The 14238-nt window shown below is 52.6% G+C and overlaps 1 protein-coding gene across 1 annotated transcript; it reads left to right on the top strand.

The window, feature by feature from the left end:
* The first annotated feature begins 11642 nt into the window (after positions 1-11642).
* OLIG3 (oligodendrocyte transcription factor 3) lies at positions 11643-12464 on the top strand. Its single transcript, XM_075497354.1, has one exon. It carries the CDS (start codon positions 11643-11645, stop codon positions 12462-12464), a length of 822 nt encoding a protein of 273 aa, XP_075353469.1.
* Positions 12465-14238: the final 1774 nt, after the last annotated feature.

Here is a 14238-nt window from a genome sequence, read left to right as displayed (position 1 = left end):
GTCACATGCTGAGGTTTCAGTGTTGAATCAAAAACATAGAAACTTCGCCCATCTCTGTCCCTTTACCTGCATAGAGTTAGAGGATTTGACGCCTGAAATCAGTTTTCAGAGACGCTGAGTGAATAATACAACTGGTCACTTGCGAGCTGACTTCTTCTCTGCTGCCTTGTTAGTGTTTGGCAAAGAAAGACCTCTGCTGACGTGGCCCGATTCTCACTTCTGCGCAGAGTAAGAGGGTCCCCTGTAAGACGGAGAACCAGTGCCCTTGACTGGGGCCGTGATCCCAGCTCCCCTCCCTATCTTTGTGCCCAGGGAAGGACGGAGCAGTAGCCCACCATTCCCTAAACAAATCTGCCATTCAGCAGGGCGAGGTGGGGAAATAATGAAGTCAGCACATTAGTGCCTAGCCTGCTGAGCTCACACTGCTGAAAGCTGCCGGTGGGTGAATTTCCCAGCGTTCGGAAACTTTGTCTCAGTTCTGCGGGTTTGCTCAAGTGTGCGATGGCTGTTTGCAAGGGAGCTTTCCCGCTGGGTGGGTTTGCTTTCCTCCTCGCAGCTCGCGGAAGGTGAGAGCTCTCCTTCATGTCTTCCCTGCCCCCCCCGCCGCCGCCCCTCGCTCACCCCACAAACACAATGCTCTTCCAGCGGGTCCCCTCTGCTAGGGAGCTTTTCCCTCTCCCAACTCCCACACTGGGACATTTTTCCACATTTCCAGGATTACGGCCACTTTCACTTAGATCTATGTGTGTTGCCTCCACATACAAAGAAGCACTTGGGGACGGGATTAGTAGGATTAGAAGAGATTCACATATGTCCAGTTCAAGCAATTGGTATTCAAAGCTTTACACTTCCAAATGCCACCAAGAGAGAGAAAAGGAGCTGGGAGCTTGCTTTGCATTTCAGCACCTTCCTGCGGGGGACAGGGCTCTTTGTCTGGGGGGGGCGGGGGAGACACAAATCCCACCCCCCCTTAATCCAGCACCCCTTACCCACCAACTCTTTCCCTTCGGTACCACCGGCGGGGCTCTGGTATAGCCCCGACAAGAAGGCAGAAGTAACGTGGCTTTCCTGTTTCTCTTTTTAGAGCAGCCCTTCTGCAAACTTGTGGCAATCTCTGCTGGGGTTTGGTAGGCGAATCAGGGTCCTCTCCCGTGCAGTTTGTTACAATATTCCTTGTTTGTCGTTGGAAGACAAGGAAACATCACTGGATTTAGAACATAAAGGCACAAAATTCTTAAAAGAGTGCCTTTGCTCATATTAAGTTAAATCCTTCACATGTGAGTGAACTGTTCATGCAGGCAAGGCAAGGCCTTAAGATTAAACAAGTGTGTTAGGCATTTCTGATAAAGCAATAGAAAAAACAGCTTTTTCCCCTTCCGTTTTTGACAGACTGTCTCCCTTGTTGCCTTTAGGGCAAGGACAGTGGTGATTTCCTGATATTAGATACATCACTACAGGCACACTCTATGTTACATAGTTTGCATTTTGGCAATCACTCCAAATGTGAACAAATCATATTGTTCAAAAATGAAGAGGCCTTTAATATTAGTCAGTGTAACAAACCTCTCTGTAGTATAGTGAGAGATTTTTGGAGCAGAGCAGGTGGAGCCTTTTTTAATACATTCATCCATTAATTAATTAATTCATTCTTTTGTTCAGTCTTTCTGCTCACTTTCTGCTCACTAGGATAAAAGCTCTTGTGGAATACTATATTGTTTGCTATGACTTATAAGGGACAGGAACATATACAACCAGATGAAAAAAAGAAAAAGGAAAACTTTTCATACACTGCAGAATATCTTTTAAGTGATTTTTTATTTGCAATAAGTGTGTATTTTTTTTACAATTTTCAGCCCAGAAATGAAATTTCAGAGTATATGAAATAGGCTGAAGAAAACAGAATAGTTGCTAAAATATCAAAGATACTCTCTTAATTATTTCCATTTACTTTTATGTTTAAAAGGCATGGAGTCCTGGCTGAGTATTAGCTGACATCAATATATTTAATATTAATCTACTAATACCAGAGTAAGCCAGTATAAAGCCCAGTGGGTCTTTATTATCATGAATAAAATGGGCCAGGTTTGAGCTAATATTTTGTTAACTTGTCGTTTTTACAAATCCAAGTCTTACTTCAATAAAAATACATGGGAACGGATGCCATGAATATCCAGATTAAAGGAACTAAGTGTATGAATTCTGGTGATTTTGATAAGTCACAAAGTTTCACGGTTTACAAGTGACTCTATAGGATTTCAGTTAGGTGGAAACCCTTAAAATACTGAAAAGCAGGGAGGTTATCAGGTCTGTATATGCTCCCCAAATCTTCAGAGAGTTCTGAATAGTTCACATGCACTAATGATGCAAGACTGGGCCCCTACAATTTAGGAAAAAGGCAGCAATATCTGCAAAATCTGGAACTGCAACATATCAATTACCCATTTCAGGTGCCTACCAGCTGTGGAGAAGAGGTGCACTTCGTAACAAAGCCAATATGAAGAAGAGAAGACAACCCAATATATATATACCTCTGAACTTCATTTTAAATTTAATTTCATTTTCAGAAACGGTAAAAATAATTACTTCTCACTGCAGCTGTGAACATCAGTCATACAGACCTATAAAATTAAAAATACATATAATTTCTTGCTTCTTCCCCTTTACTTTTTATCATTCTGCTTATGGTTGCCCAGTCTTTCCCTTTTGCCTTACCTATTTACACAGTATTCCCCTCAGTGAAGGTTTTGCACATCTCAATGTATCTGTCTTTTTTTGGGTCTGTTGGTCTCACTGAACTACAGGTAATAATTGTTAGCGAGAGTTACAGACCACTGACGTTTCCACAAGGACACTGCACTACTGATGAGTGGATGAGGTAAAATATTTATTGACCTTTGTGCAAAAAGGTTCCTTGTTTTGTGTGTGTGTCATCCCACTCCAGAATGATATTCTTTGTGCCTGGAAGAGCCCTAGAGCTCTCGCCTCCCCTGAATATACAAAATATCTGAAAGAAAAAAGGGGGTATTGCAGGAGCAGTGCTGACTGCTTGTTTTGCTGTGCACAAACCGGTTGAGAAGGGGCTGTAGCTCCCGAGATCCCGTTCCATCCCACGCTCCCAGCCAGCAGCACTTCCGACAGCCAGGCAGAGGACTTGGGGCACTAACCTCCACCAAGGAATCATTCATGTCCCGTGTATTTCCTCTCCAAATTAAATTTGCTGACAGTGTCTCAAGCCACTGAGTTCCATGTGAAGGCAGACATTTACCAGGGATCCAGCTAAGCACCCCTGCAAGGAAGTATCTTCCTGACAAAGAAAAAGAGATGATGGCTTCAGGCTAGGTCTGGATACACGAAACTGCTGCTACTGGACACTCGCCTTTGGTTCAGGTGCAAAAGAGTAACAGGTGAAATGGTTACAGAAGTGGTATTAGCAAACTAGAGAAGACAGCTTGCTTTTCACTCACAGATCCTTCCCTGAAAACAGTTTTGCTCAGCATCAGTGGCTGAAAAGAAACCGTGAGCTCCCTTAGCTGAGCTTGGTGTCTATGGCTGGCATGGGCTCTCTTAAGATCTTATTATTAACATTTTGCTAATCAATTTCCTTCTTGGGAAACAAATATGAAAGGGCCTGCCCCCAATTAAAGCATTTTTGTTTAAAAACTAAATGATCTCATTGGAGTAATTAAGCCATTCCTTACAGTACTCACTGGTTCTTTATTGCAAGGAATGGTAATTTGAATTTTAGGGGCCTGACCTCTGAGTCTATTGAAACCAAGAGACATCAGTCAGCTTCAGTAAGGTTTGGTTCTGGCCCTGACAGGCCTCATAATAAGCAAACAAACACCACAGTTCATCAGTGTTTCAATAGTTAATAATTAACCTTTGCCATAAGCTGATGAGAAAAGATGCTGTCAGTGGACCTAGTCTTCTCTCCCTCTCTCTGTCTTTTAAGAGACAGAGGTGGGACTTTTATGATCCTCATTACTATTGTGTCTGAGCACTTCTAAGCCTGCTCCAAGCTCCTGAGAATCACGGGCTCCCAGTGTTATATCCATAGGTTTGTAGGTTTTCCGGTCCAGGCTGAAGAACTGCAGGACCAAGAAAGGGCGCTGATGGGCCCTGCAGCCCCCGGTCTCCACAGTCTTAAGCACTCGCCTAGCACAATTCCCCCTGCAGCTACACTTCTCTCAGATGGGCCTAGGGCTGTTGTCCCCCTTGGGCAAGACATGAACATTTTGGAAGACTCGGGGGGGTTCTGCAGGTGTGATGGGGCAATGACCATTGGGCGACACACTGCCAACACTATCCTTTCCCATGTGCCTGCTTTCTGGCCATCATTCTTCTCTTTTGTACTTGTGCTTGATGTTATTTTCCTCCAGTGTATTTTATTTTCCATTTGTGGAACCGCATTTACATTAACAGTGCAATTGCCACTGAAAACGGACTGCCTCATTTCAGCTGCAACTTTAAACAAGATGAGAATGGAGAGTGATTCACATTGTAAGGGTGGGAAAATGTGATTTAAATGATGCAAAAAACTTATTTTATATAGCAAAGACTCCCTGAATATTTGAAGTTTCAACAGCTCAGCTGAAAGCAGTATAGCAAGAGACTCAGAAGTGATTTATAAAAACAGTCTTACGCCTTAGCCGGGCCAGATTTTGCCATCGTTTCTGATGTTCATTAGCATCTCATTGCACATGTCGTCCCATTGATCCCAATGGAACAAGCCCACACAATAGAGTTCTATTCAAGGGTGGTGAAGGCAGTCCATACGCCCATCCCCAAACACTGAGACATGGCAAAGGTTTGTGAATAGACTGCAGATAATTTTTGTTGTGTCTTCCAGAATTTGTACTGGCCTATTAACAACCCGTAAATATTCACTTGAGACATGCATTGTTTAAAATTGAGATACAAAATGAGACAAGGATTTTTTTTCTTTCTCTTTAGTGAGTCTCCCATGCTTTCGAATGTGTAAGTGGAAGAGTTATTCAATAATTTCTATGGCTTTATTTGTTTTCACTATAGCTATGAAAAATAAATTGCATTAAACTTATTTGTTTCTAAGACAGCAAAACATTTCAATCTCTAGTCGTTATAACACTGATGTTTTCACTCTGGCCTAAGATGACTTTAAACATTTGAGAAGCTTACTAAGCGGCAGCGCATCTGGGGTTTCTCATGGGGAGGATTTGGGGGGAGTGGGACGGAGCTCTCATGTACTCTCTGTCCGTCTCCCACTCTGTTTATAGCTGATATTTAAATAGCCTAGGTGACTTCGAGACTAACTCGGTAATCGTCAGCTATCTACTAAAGCAGTGAGGGAGAGGGTTCTTAGGAGTCAGCAGGTGCGTTTCGGTATCAAGTGTAGTAGATGGAGAAAGTTCGCAGTAATGAGAGTGCAAACAACTGCAAGTGATGTGAAGGACCAGAAAGACAGACAAAGAAAACTTGCCCGTTTGAGAATGTTAACATTTTAGGTGCGAATATGGGCCCAGAACAGAAAGGCAAAAGAGAAAATAGATACAGGCCTTTGAATGGCATTACTATCCTTCAACACAGTGACAAGCCAGCCGTGATTCCAAAGTACATGCCAAGTTTGTTCGCCAGGAATGCCAGGTTTAGCCTGTTCTGCACATGTGAAGTGTGCACCACCGTCTGAGCTCTGCATATGGGAAATGTGCATCACAGTCTCAGCTTTGTGGCTGTATTTTGGAGGTCGTGCAAGTTTTACCAAGCATCTAAAAATAAACTGTTTAACGGATGCATATTCAACAACACTGACAGGCTTTTTTCTCTTAAATTCCAAGGACAGCAAAATATTTCACAGTTAACTAATAGCATGGCATGTCTGATAGCTTTAGAAACATTCAAACTGATTTTCTATAATCTTTTCTCTAAATAAAATGCAGGTTTCAGGTGCATTCACTACAGAAAAAAATAAAGGAGTTAAATGCAAACTGTTGAGTAAGTGGTTTTTATTGTTTACAGAAACTAATTTCAGGCTTCTGGTAGCAAATGTCATATATCAGAGGATTAGCAATTTGCACGTCTCTAATTAATTAGCCTTTGACATTTTAAATTTTATTACGGAGGTTTTATGCCATATTTTTCCCAGAAGTTTTGCAAATCAGTATTTAAATACAGAAAATAAAATGCCACCCTTAATGAGCTGCACTGGAATGCCCAGCAGTTATTGCCTTTAAGGGTATGTTCTCCCCAGAAGCAGTGCCTGGTCTGGACCCGATCCTGTCGTCATCCGCAGGATGCTTTAAAGGTCTGAGTAAGGGCTCCAGTTTCATACTTGATAAGCGGGGGAAAATGTTGTTCTGACCCCTTGTTGCCCACGAATTTGAAAATATACGAACGGAGAAGAATTGTCCTGTGTCCAGGCAGAGTTTATCTGACCAGAGATATCTCCGGGTTTATCCGGAAGGTATTCTGAAGAATTTTCCTGTATCCGGGCAGAGGAATATTATCTCCGGGTTTATCTGACTGGAGAACGTGACTGCAGCAGCCCAGGACAGCCTTCTCATCCCTTTCCAGTCAGAAGGCAACTGGACATCGCCCTCGTATTGCCCTACTTCTGGGAAGCAAATTCGCGGTAAACACAAGAACTAAAAGAAGCCTTTCAGCCCTTCGGCGACGTCGAAGTGCCGGATGGCGGGATACTACCAGCCTGAATTAGACCGTCAGTCTAGCTGTAATCCAGTAGCACATTCCCAGCAAAGCCAGCATGCGGCTAGGGCACCTCGGCTGTCCTCCCTAAGAGACGAACGCCGTTCGGGAGCCACCAGAGCTCGGCTTCGGCCCCCGGTGCGCGGCCGCGCAGCCCGCCGGCAGCAGCGCCCGGCTACAGGCGGCCGGCCGAGCGCTTCCTCCTAACGCGGGGCTCTGGCTTCCCCCGACAGGACCGGCAACTGCCTCATTGCAGTCCTAACACCGAGAAACCACGCTTGTCAAATGTCCGAATTAAATTAAAAGCAAGCGGAGACAGCAGAAACTAATAGCCGTAAACCATAAAAGCTAGCAGCCTTCTAATAAACCCACAAGAAAAATACGTAATACTGATGTAACCAGTCTTCGTATCACGAATCCGATTCTGTGCTGCCGGCCAGGTCAAAAAAGTCAAGGGAAGCGCAAGATTTAATATTCTGTCATAGTAACGCTGCGCAAGGGACAAGTACATCCAATTTCCGTGCCAAACTCTATGAGAATTCAAAATCGGACACTGCCTTAAAGTGCATCCATTAATTAAAAGCCCGTGTTTGAAAGCGCACAATTTCCGTTCCGAGAAGCCTCTAAAAACCAAACCTGCCCCCTGAGCCGCCGCCGGCGGCCGGTCGCGCCGCGACGATACGACTGCCCTCCACGATAGGAGCGGGCGGCGTTCCCCACGGCCCGTCCCATGCGGGCGCGGAGGCTGTGCGGGATGCTCTCCCGCCGGATACCCTCCGCACTCCGGAGCAGTACGCCTTTCCAGAGGAAAGACGTTTCCCTCCCTCACCAAACCTCTCTGCCTTTAGGAAAACAGGAATTAAAAGGCGCGGGAGCGCACGTTAATTTGATTTAGCTACCGCTCGGCGACCGTTTTCGCCCTTCTCCTACGCCCCGATTAGGAAAACGTTCGATTTTCTGACTCCCGGGGGTTAATTTCGTTGCTGCCGGCGCCGGGGGGAGTTTTGCTGCTGACTGAAGAGGACAGCGGCACGCCCGGAGCTCCTCCGCAGCCCTCTCCGAAATGCCCCTGGCCACCCCTCCGGCCAGGGGCACTCGCCCGGCTGGCGAGAGGCGGCGGCGGCGGGCGCGGCCAGCCCGGCCCGGGGCACCCGGGGCACCCACCGGGACGCGCCGGCCCGGCTCCGCCGCTCTCCGCGGGCTCAGCCAGCAAGTGTCCGGGCGGCTGTCCTCCCACCTGGCTGCGCCCACGAGTGGCACTTCCCACGCACCGCTCTGCTGCGCTGAGACCTTGCCTTTCTCTCTCAATGTTTCTTTATTTTCTTCGCTTTTTTGCTCTTTTTCTCTTTCTTTCTTTCTCTCTCTCCTTTTTCTTTCTTTCTTTCTCTCTCTCTCTCTTTTTTCTTTTTTCCTTCCTTTTTTTCTTTCTCTCTCCCTCCCTCTATCTCTCTCCAGCATCAGCAAATAAAAGCGGCAAAGGAAAGCCGCAGGGTAGGCGGGACGCGCCAGGCGATGTTCCGACCAGCAATCGTGCTGGAGCAGTGCTCCCCTTTTCCGAAACGACTTCCCTGGCGAGGCTACCTGTGCCCGGGGTTTAACCTCGCGTTACTTCCCCGAATCCTTCCTTTGCCCTAAGGCGACTGCGAGCAGAGCCGAGCCCCGCCGCCCCGGCCCGGGAGGGGGATGCTGCGGCCGTGCGGGCGGGACTGGCCCGACCAGCCGAGCCGGGAGCGTGGGGGAGCAGCGACATCGCCGGGAAGGCGAGAGAAGAAATACTCGTAATACTCCTCCGAGTGACGACCTGGCTTTTCCTTCCCGTCCCAGCGCCCGCCCCTCTCCGCCCCGCCGTGCACCGGCGGCTCCGTAGGCCGGTATCGACCCCGGCCCCGTCCCGACGAAGCCCCCGGCCCGGAGGGGAGCGGGGCTCGCCGAGCAGCCCTCCCTGCCGGAGGGGAGGACGGGACCCCTCCTGTTGCTTCCCCCGACGGCGTCTTTTCGTCTTCCTCTTCTCTGTCCTCGTCGGACTCCAACTCCCCCAAACCGGGCTGCGTGCCTCCTCCGGAGCGGCGGACGCGGGGACGGGGGGTGGGAGCTGCCGCCCGCCGGGCAGCCTCCGGCCGCGGGCCCGGGGCTTTTCCCCCGTCCTGCGCCTTGTCCTGCCGCCGCCGCCGCCACCGTGACAAGTTTGGTTCATTCGCTTCGTCCCCCGGCCCCGCGGGAGGGAAGGGCGGAGGGAGGAGCGGGCAGCCCCCGGGAAGCCCCGGAGAGCGGCCCTGCGGGCAGGGGAGGCCGCCCGCGTCTCCCCCGCGGGGTGCGGAGACCGGCGGCGCCCGGCTCCGCGGGCGCGGAGGGGACGGCGCTTGGGGGCCCGGTCCCGGCCAAGTTCCCTGCCTGTTTGCCCGGCAGACCTCGCAGCTGGGGGAGAAGGCTGGGTGGGTTTACGGCTTTAGCGGCGGAAGCGGGGTAAGCCGAGGTCGCGTTCGGTTATTTCTGATGTATTCTCCTAAACTTTTCTCTTTTCTTTTCTTTTCTTTTCTTTTATTTTCTTTTCTTTTCTTTTCTTTTCTTTTCTTTTCTTTTCTTTTCTTTTCTTTTCTTTTCTTTTCTTTTCTTTTCTTTTCTTTTCTTTTCTTTTCTTTTCTTTTCTTTTCTTTTCTTTTCTTTTCTTTTCTTCTCTTCTCTTCTCTTCTCTTCTCTTCTCTTCTCTTCTCTTCTCTTCTCTTCTCTTCTCCTTTCCTTTCCTTTCCTTTCCTTTCCTTTCCTTTCCTTTCCTTTCCTTTCCTTTCCTTTCCTTTCCTTTCCTTTCCTTTCCTTTCCTTTCCTTTCCTTTCCTTTCCTTTCCTTTCCTTTCCTTTCCTTTCCTTTCCTTTCCTTTCCTTTCCTTTCCTTTCCTTTCCTTTTCCTTTCCTTTCCTTTCCTTTCCTTTCCTTTCCTTTCCTTTCCTTTCCTTTCCTTTCCTTTCCTTTCCTTTCCTTTTTTCTCTCTCTTCTCTTCTCTTCTCTTCTCTTCTCTTCTCTTCTCTTCTCTTCTCTTCTCTTCTCTTCTCTTCTCTTCTCTCTTCTCTTCTCTTCTCTTCTCTTCTCTTCTCTTCTCTTCTCTTCGCGTTTCTTCTCCTTCTCACGACGGGATTTACTGGCAGTGCTGAAATCAGAAGGCCCTAATGTTGCTCAGCAGACTGAGCACAGTTAGACTCAGTCGGATGAAAGTGTCCCTCTATTCCCGGCTCCTCGCTCTCCTCCGGGCCTGCAGACTATGGAGGAGCGGAGTCCTGCCAAGGAGGTTTCTCCTCGGCCCTACGCGCCTGTTGGCAGGTGGAAACTCAGCCCGACGGCTCCCCCCGGGAAAGCGGGGGCACCCGGGCCGGCCCCGGGAGCGCCAGGGCCCGCCCGCCGCGGGTCTCTCCCGCCCCGTCCCGGCTGACGGCCCCGCACCCACCGCGTAGGCACCACCGGGGCTGGGCGGATGCGGAGGCGGACCGCATTCCCTTCCCCGGGCACGCACATGGCTCAGGCCGGCTTCTCCTGCCCCCCGGCCCGGCAGAAGGCTCGGCCCGCCCCGGGGCAGGGGCAGAGCTGGCGCCCGCGGACGCCCAGCGCGGCCGGGAGCAGCGCGGTGACACCTGCCCCAGGTGGCCCGCCAGCCCTGCCCGCCCCGCACCCGCCCCGCCGCCGGCAAGAGAAGCTCCCGCCCGGGCTGCGGCCGGTGCCCGGAGCCCGTTTACTTACTGGCGCGATCGCCTGGGGCTGTTTCGCGGCGCTGCCCCCCGGGGCCGGCTCCCTTCCCGCCTGCCTCCGGCCCGGCCCGGCCCCGAGCGCAGCCCCTCGCTCCCGCCGACGGCCGCTCCGGCCGCCCCGCCGCGCCGCCCTCCCGCCGGAGCCCAGGGCGAGCGGAGCCCCGGGGGCTGCCGCCCGCCCCCGAGCCGGCCCTCCCGGCCGGCAGCCCCTCCCGCCACCGCGCACACCGGCTTGCCGCCGCACCCCGGCTCTCCCCGTTTATTTAAAGGGAGTCGCTGCCCCGGGGGAGGCGGGTTTCCCAGCGCGCATCTCCCCGCGGAGGCTGCCCGAGTCATCGCTCGTTTAAACAAAGCGGCGACCCAGGTACGAGTCGCCCGCGGCCAGCCCGGCCGGGCGAGGGCCGGGCGAGGGCCGGCCGGTGCCGCACCACGAACCCCGGCCGGGGGGACCGGGGGAGGGGGAGGGCAATGCGAACAAAGCGGGGAGCCGCGCCTGGAGCCGGGCACGCTGCAGGACGGGGGCGACCGACGTCCCCCGGCCCCTCCCGCCGGAGCGGGGGGACTTCCCCGGGCCGCCGCTGCCCGCTGCCGCCCGCGGCCGGGGTTTCCCCGCCGGCCCCGAGCAGGCGCGCAGCCCCCCGCAGCCCCTCGCCTCCCTACTGTAGACGGGATGCGGTTTTATATTGGAAATGAGGAGCAGGGGGAGGAGATGGCGCGCACACGGAGCGATGAGTGTGCGGTGTCAATCAGAGGGGTTTTGTGTCTCCTTGACTCCTGATGGTCCGTGGCTGAGGTGTCCCGGGTGGCACCACAATGAATATGAATAGGGGTCCTTGCTAAATGGGACAGTCAAAGCGCACCGCCCTGAATAATGGCACGTCATCCTAACTAGACCATTATACATAGGAGGGCTCCTTTTGTCTCTGCTCTCTGCTGCAGCTCTATAAAAGCCCCTCTTTTTCAGGCTGAGGTTAGTCCAAGCATACACTAACTAGCCATCCTGTAAACAGGCTGAGTAACCGGGGGAGAGAGAGGGAGGAGAGACTGGTGAGAGAGGGGGCTGAGGGGCTTTTTTCCTCTTCCTCCAGCATTTCCAGCCCTTCGCTGGCAGAGCCTGCCGTCCGTTCGTCTCTTTTTCGTTGCGTTTTCGTCGCTTTTTGAAGGAGAGTTGTCTTGTTCCGCCACCTCCAGAGCAGGGAAGAGTTTCTTGCTCAGAAGCCCGAATACAATGAATTCTGACTCCAGCTCTGTCTCCAGCAGAGCTTCCTCGCCAGACATGGATGAGATGTACCTGAGAGACCACCACCACCACCACCACCATCACCACCACCAGGACAGCCGGCTCAACCCCGTCTCCTCCACCCAGAACGACCTGGTGCAGAAGATGTCCGGGGAAGGCCTCTCCAGGAACGGCTCCAAGGCCGGAGGGGAAGGCAGCAAGTACAAAATCAAGAAGCAGCTCTCGGAGCAGGACCTGCAGCAGCTGCGGCTGAAGATCAACGGCCGGGAGCGTAAGAGGATGCACGACCTCAACCTCGCCATGGACGGGTTGCGGGAGGTGATGCCCTACGCCCACGGACCTTCCGTGAGAAAACTCTCCAAAATCGCCACCCTCCTGCTAGCCAGAAACTATATCCTGATGCTCACCAGCTCCCTGGAGGAGATGAAGAGGCTGGTGGGGGAAATCTACGGGGGGCACCACTCGGCCTTCCACTGCGGCACGGTGGGACACTCCGCCGGGCACCCGCCCCACGCCACCGGCGCCGTGCACCAGGTGCACCCCATCCTCGGCAGTGCCTTGTCCTCCGCCAACACCTCCTCCTCCCTCTCCGCCTCCCTGCCGGCCATCGGCACCATCCGGCCCCCCCACTCCCTGCTCAAGACCCCCTCGACCCCCCCCGCCCTGCAGCTCGGCAGCGGCTTCCAGCACTGGGCGGGCTTGCCCTGCCCCTGCACCATCTGCCAGATGCCCCCCCCGCCCCACCTCTCGGCCCTCACCGCCTCCAACATGGCCAGGATCTCGGGGGAGACCAAGGACCTCCTGAAGTGACTCGGCGGGGCCCCCCCGGGCCCCGGGGCTGCGCCGGAGCCGGCGCTCCCACGGGCGGGGAGGGGGCTGCGGTCGGGTCCCCCCGCGCCGCCGCCGGACCTGCCCCCGCTGCCCCCCGCCCCGCCAACCCCCCTGTAACACGGGATTAGTGTAGTAAGGACCTTGCAAAGGTAATGTCTTAGCCGGCTCCTCGGGCGATGTTTTCTTATTATACTAAACCGGAACAAAAAGTCCCTGTTGTAAAAAGAATAATAATAATAATAATAATAAATAATAATAATAATAATAATAATGAAGAATGCCGCTGATGGTAATCAAATGTAAATAATTCCTTAAAATGGATGCAAAAGGGGAAAAAAAAAGGCATGGTTGTCACTGTAGTGTTCGCAGCCACTAAGAGACGATGAGATCGGTATGGGGCTTCTTCTCCTTCTTTTTGCGGGCTTCTCCTTTCTTTCCTTTCGCACGGCGACTCCTCCGACACCTCCCGCTCCAAACCCGGCTGCGGCAGCCCAGCGGCGGCCCCCCGTAGCCCGGAGAGGGCACGCACGCTTCCCACCGCAGCTCGCCACCCGTGGGTACCGGCCACGGGCGGCTCCCCTGGCAACAGGGACCTCCGAGCGAATTCACTAAAGTTTTGTGGCTGTTTTGGTTTGTTTTGGTTTGGGTGGTTTGTTTGGTTTTTTTTTTTTTCCCAGAGCTGATGTCCGCTTAAAACAAAACCAAACAAAAAGAGAGAGGGAAATAGCGCAAACCACAGCACGGCCCTCCTGCGGGGCTGGTTTGCCAAATCTCCCGTCTCCTGCTCTCGGCGAAGTGTGCCAGTTCAGCTGCCCGGGGTCCTTCTCGCTTATTTCTCTTGTTGGCTTTGGGTTTGTTCTGGTTTGCTGCTTTTTTTTCGGTTTGGTTTGCTTTGGTTTGGTTTTGCATGCGGGGGCGGCTCTTGCCAGATCAGTGACTTGTGTAACTAAATCGGAATCTTTGTTGCTGTTTATTTCCCTTTCGGTACGTTTTCCTGGGCGTTTGCTTGAAAGACGGTTGTTATTCATTTCGTTTGTTTGGTTGGTTTTGGTTAGGGCCTCAAAGACAACACCGTGTCTTTATTTTTTATATATTCTTGATAACTATCGATATATTTATTATTGACCAGTGTTTCTGGATGAGCTTTCCAAATAAAATAAAAAAATGAATTACCAGCTGCCTGATTCGCCTTTGTCTGGGGCTGGAAGCTGAGGAAAGGCGCCGTAGCGGATCGCTCTGGGGTTTGCCACCACTTTTCCGACCCGGCCGGAGGAGGCTGGCGACTCTCCTTGGGTGGCTCGGGAGCCGCCCCGCCTCGGAAGCAGCGATAACCCCGACAGCGAGGGCCCAGGCGTCCCCCGGTGTGTGCGGGCTGCCGGGCTCCCCCGCTTCACACCGGGGTGGAAGTCGGCGGGAACTCCCACGCCGGTGGGCCGACAGCCAGTGCCAGGGGCGGGAGGACGGGTCGCGGGCGCAGCTGGGGGGAAAGGGGGGCCAGGTGAGTTTATAGGTAAAAAGGGGGCAGTAACTTTTTCTTTCTGGAGATCCAGCTGTCAGCCCTTTCCCGGGAGGGAAACGGCAAGCTGGACAGGGCAGGGAAAGGCAGCCCTGCCGTGCGGGCAGAGGAGCGGGACCCTCGGGGGGGACAGCTGGCGGCTGCCAGAGACCCCCGGCTCCGCAGACGGGAGCGGGGTCCTGCACCCCCCGGCCAGGCACCCCCGGCCCTCCGCCTGCCGCGGAGGTGGGTCCAGGA

This window comes from Mycteria americana, chromosome 3, assembly GCF_035582795.1.
Source record: "Mycteria americana isolate JAX WOST 10 ecotype Jacksonville Zoo and Gardens chromosome 3, USCA_MyAme_1.0, whole genome shotgun sequence".
NCBI classification, from domain to species: Eukaryota; Metazoa; Chordata; class Aves; order Ciconiiformes; family Ciconiidae; genus Mycteria; species Mycteria americana.
Note: the sequence above shows the minus strand (reverse complement) of the source record. Positions and strands in the feature narration are given on the sequence as shown.

Coding starts and splice junctions, on each gene's coding strand:
- OLIG3 (XM_075497354.1), top strand. CDS start 11,643: ATGAATTCTGACTCCAGCTCTGTCTCCAGCAGAGCTTCCTCGCCAGAC.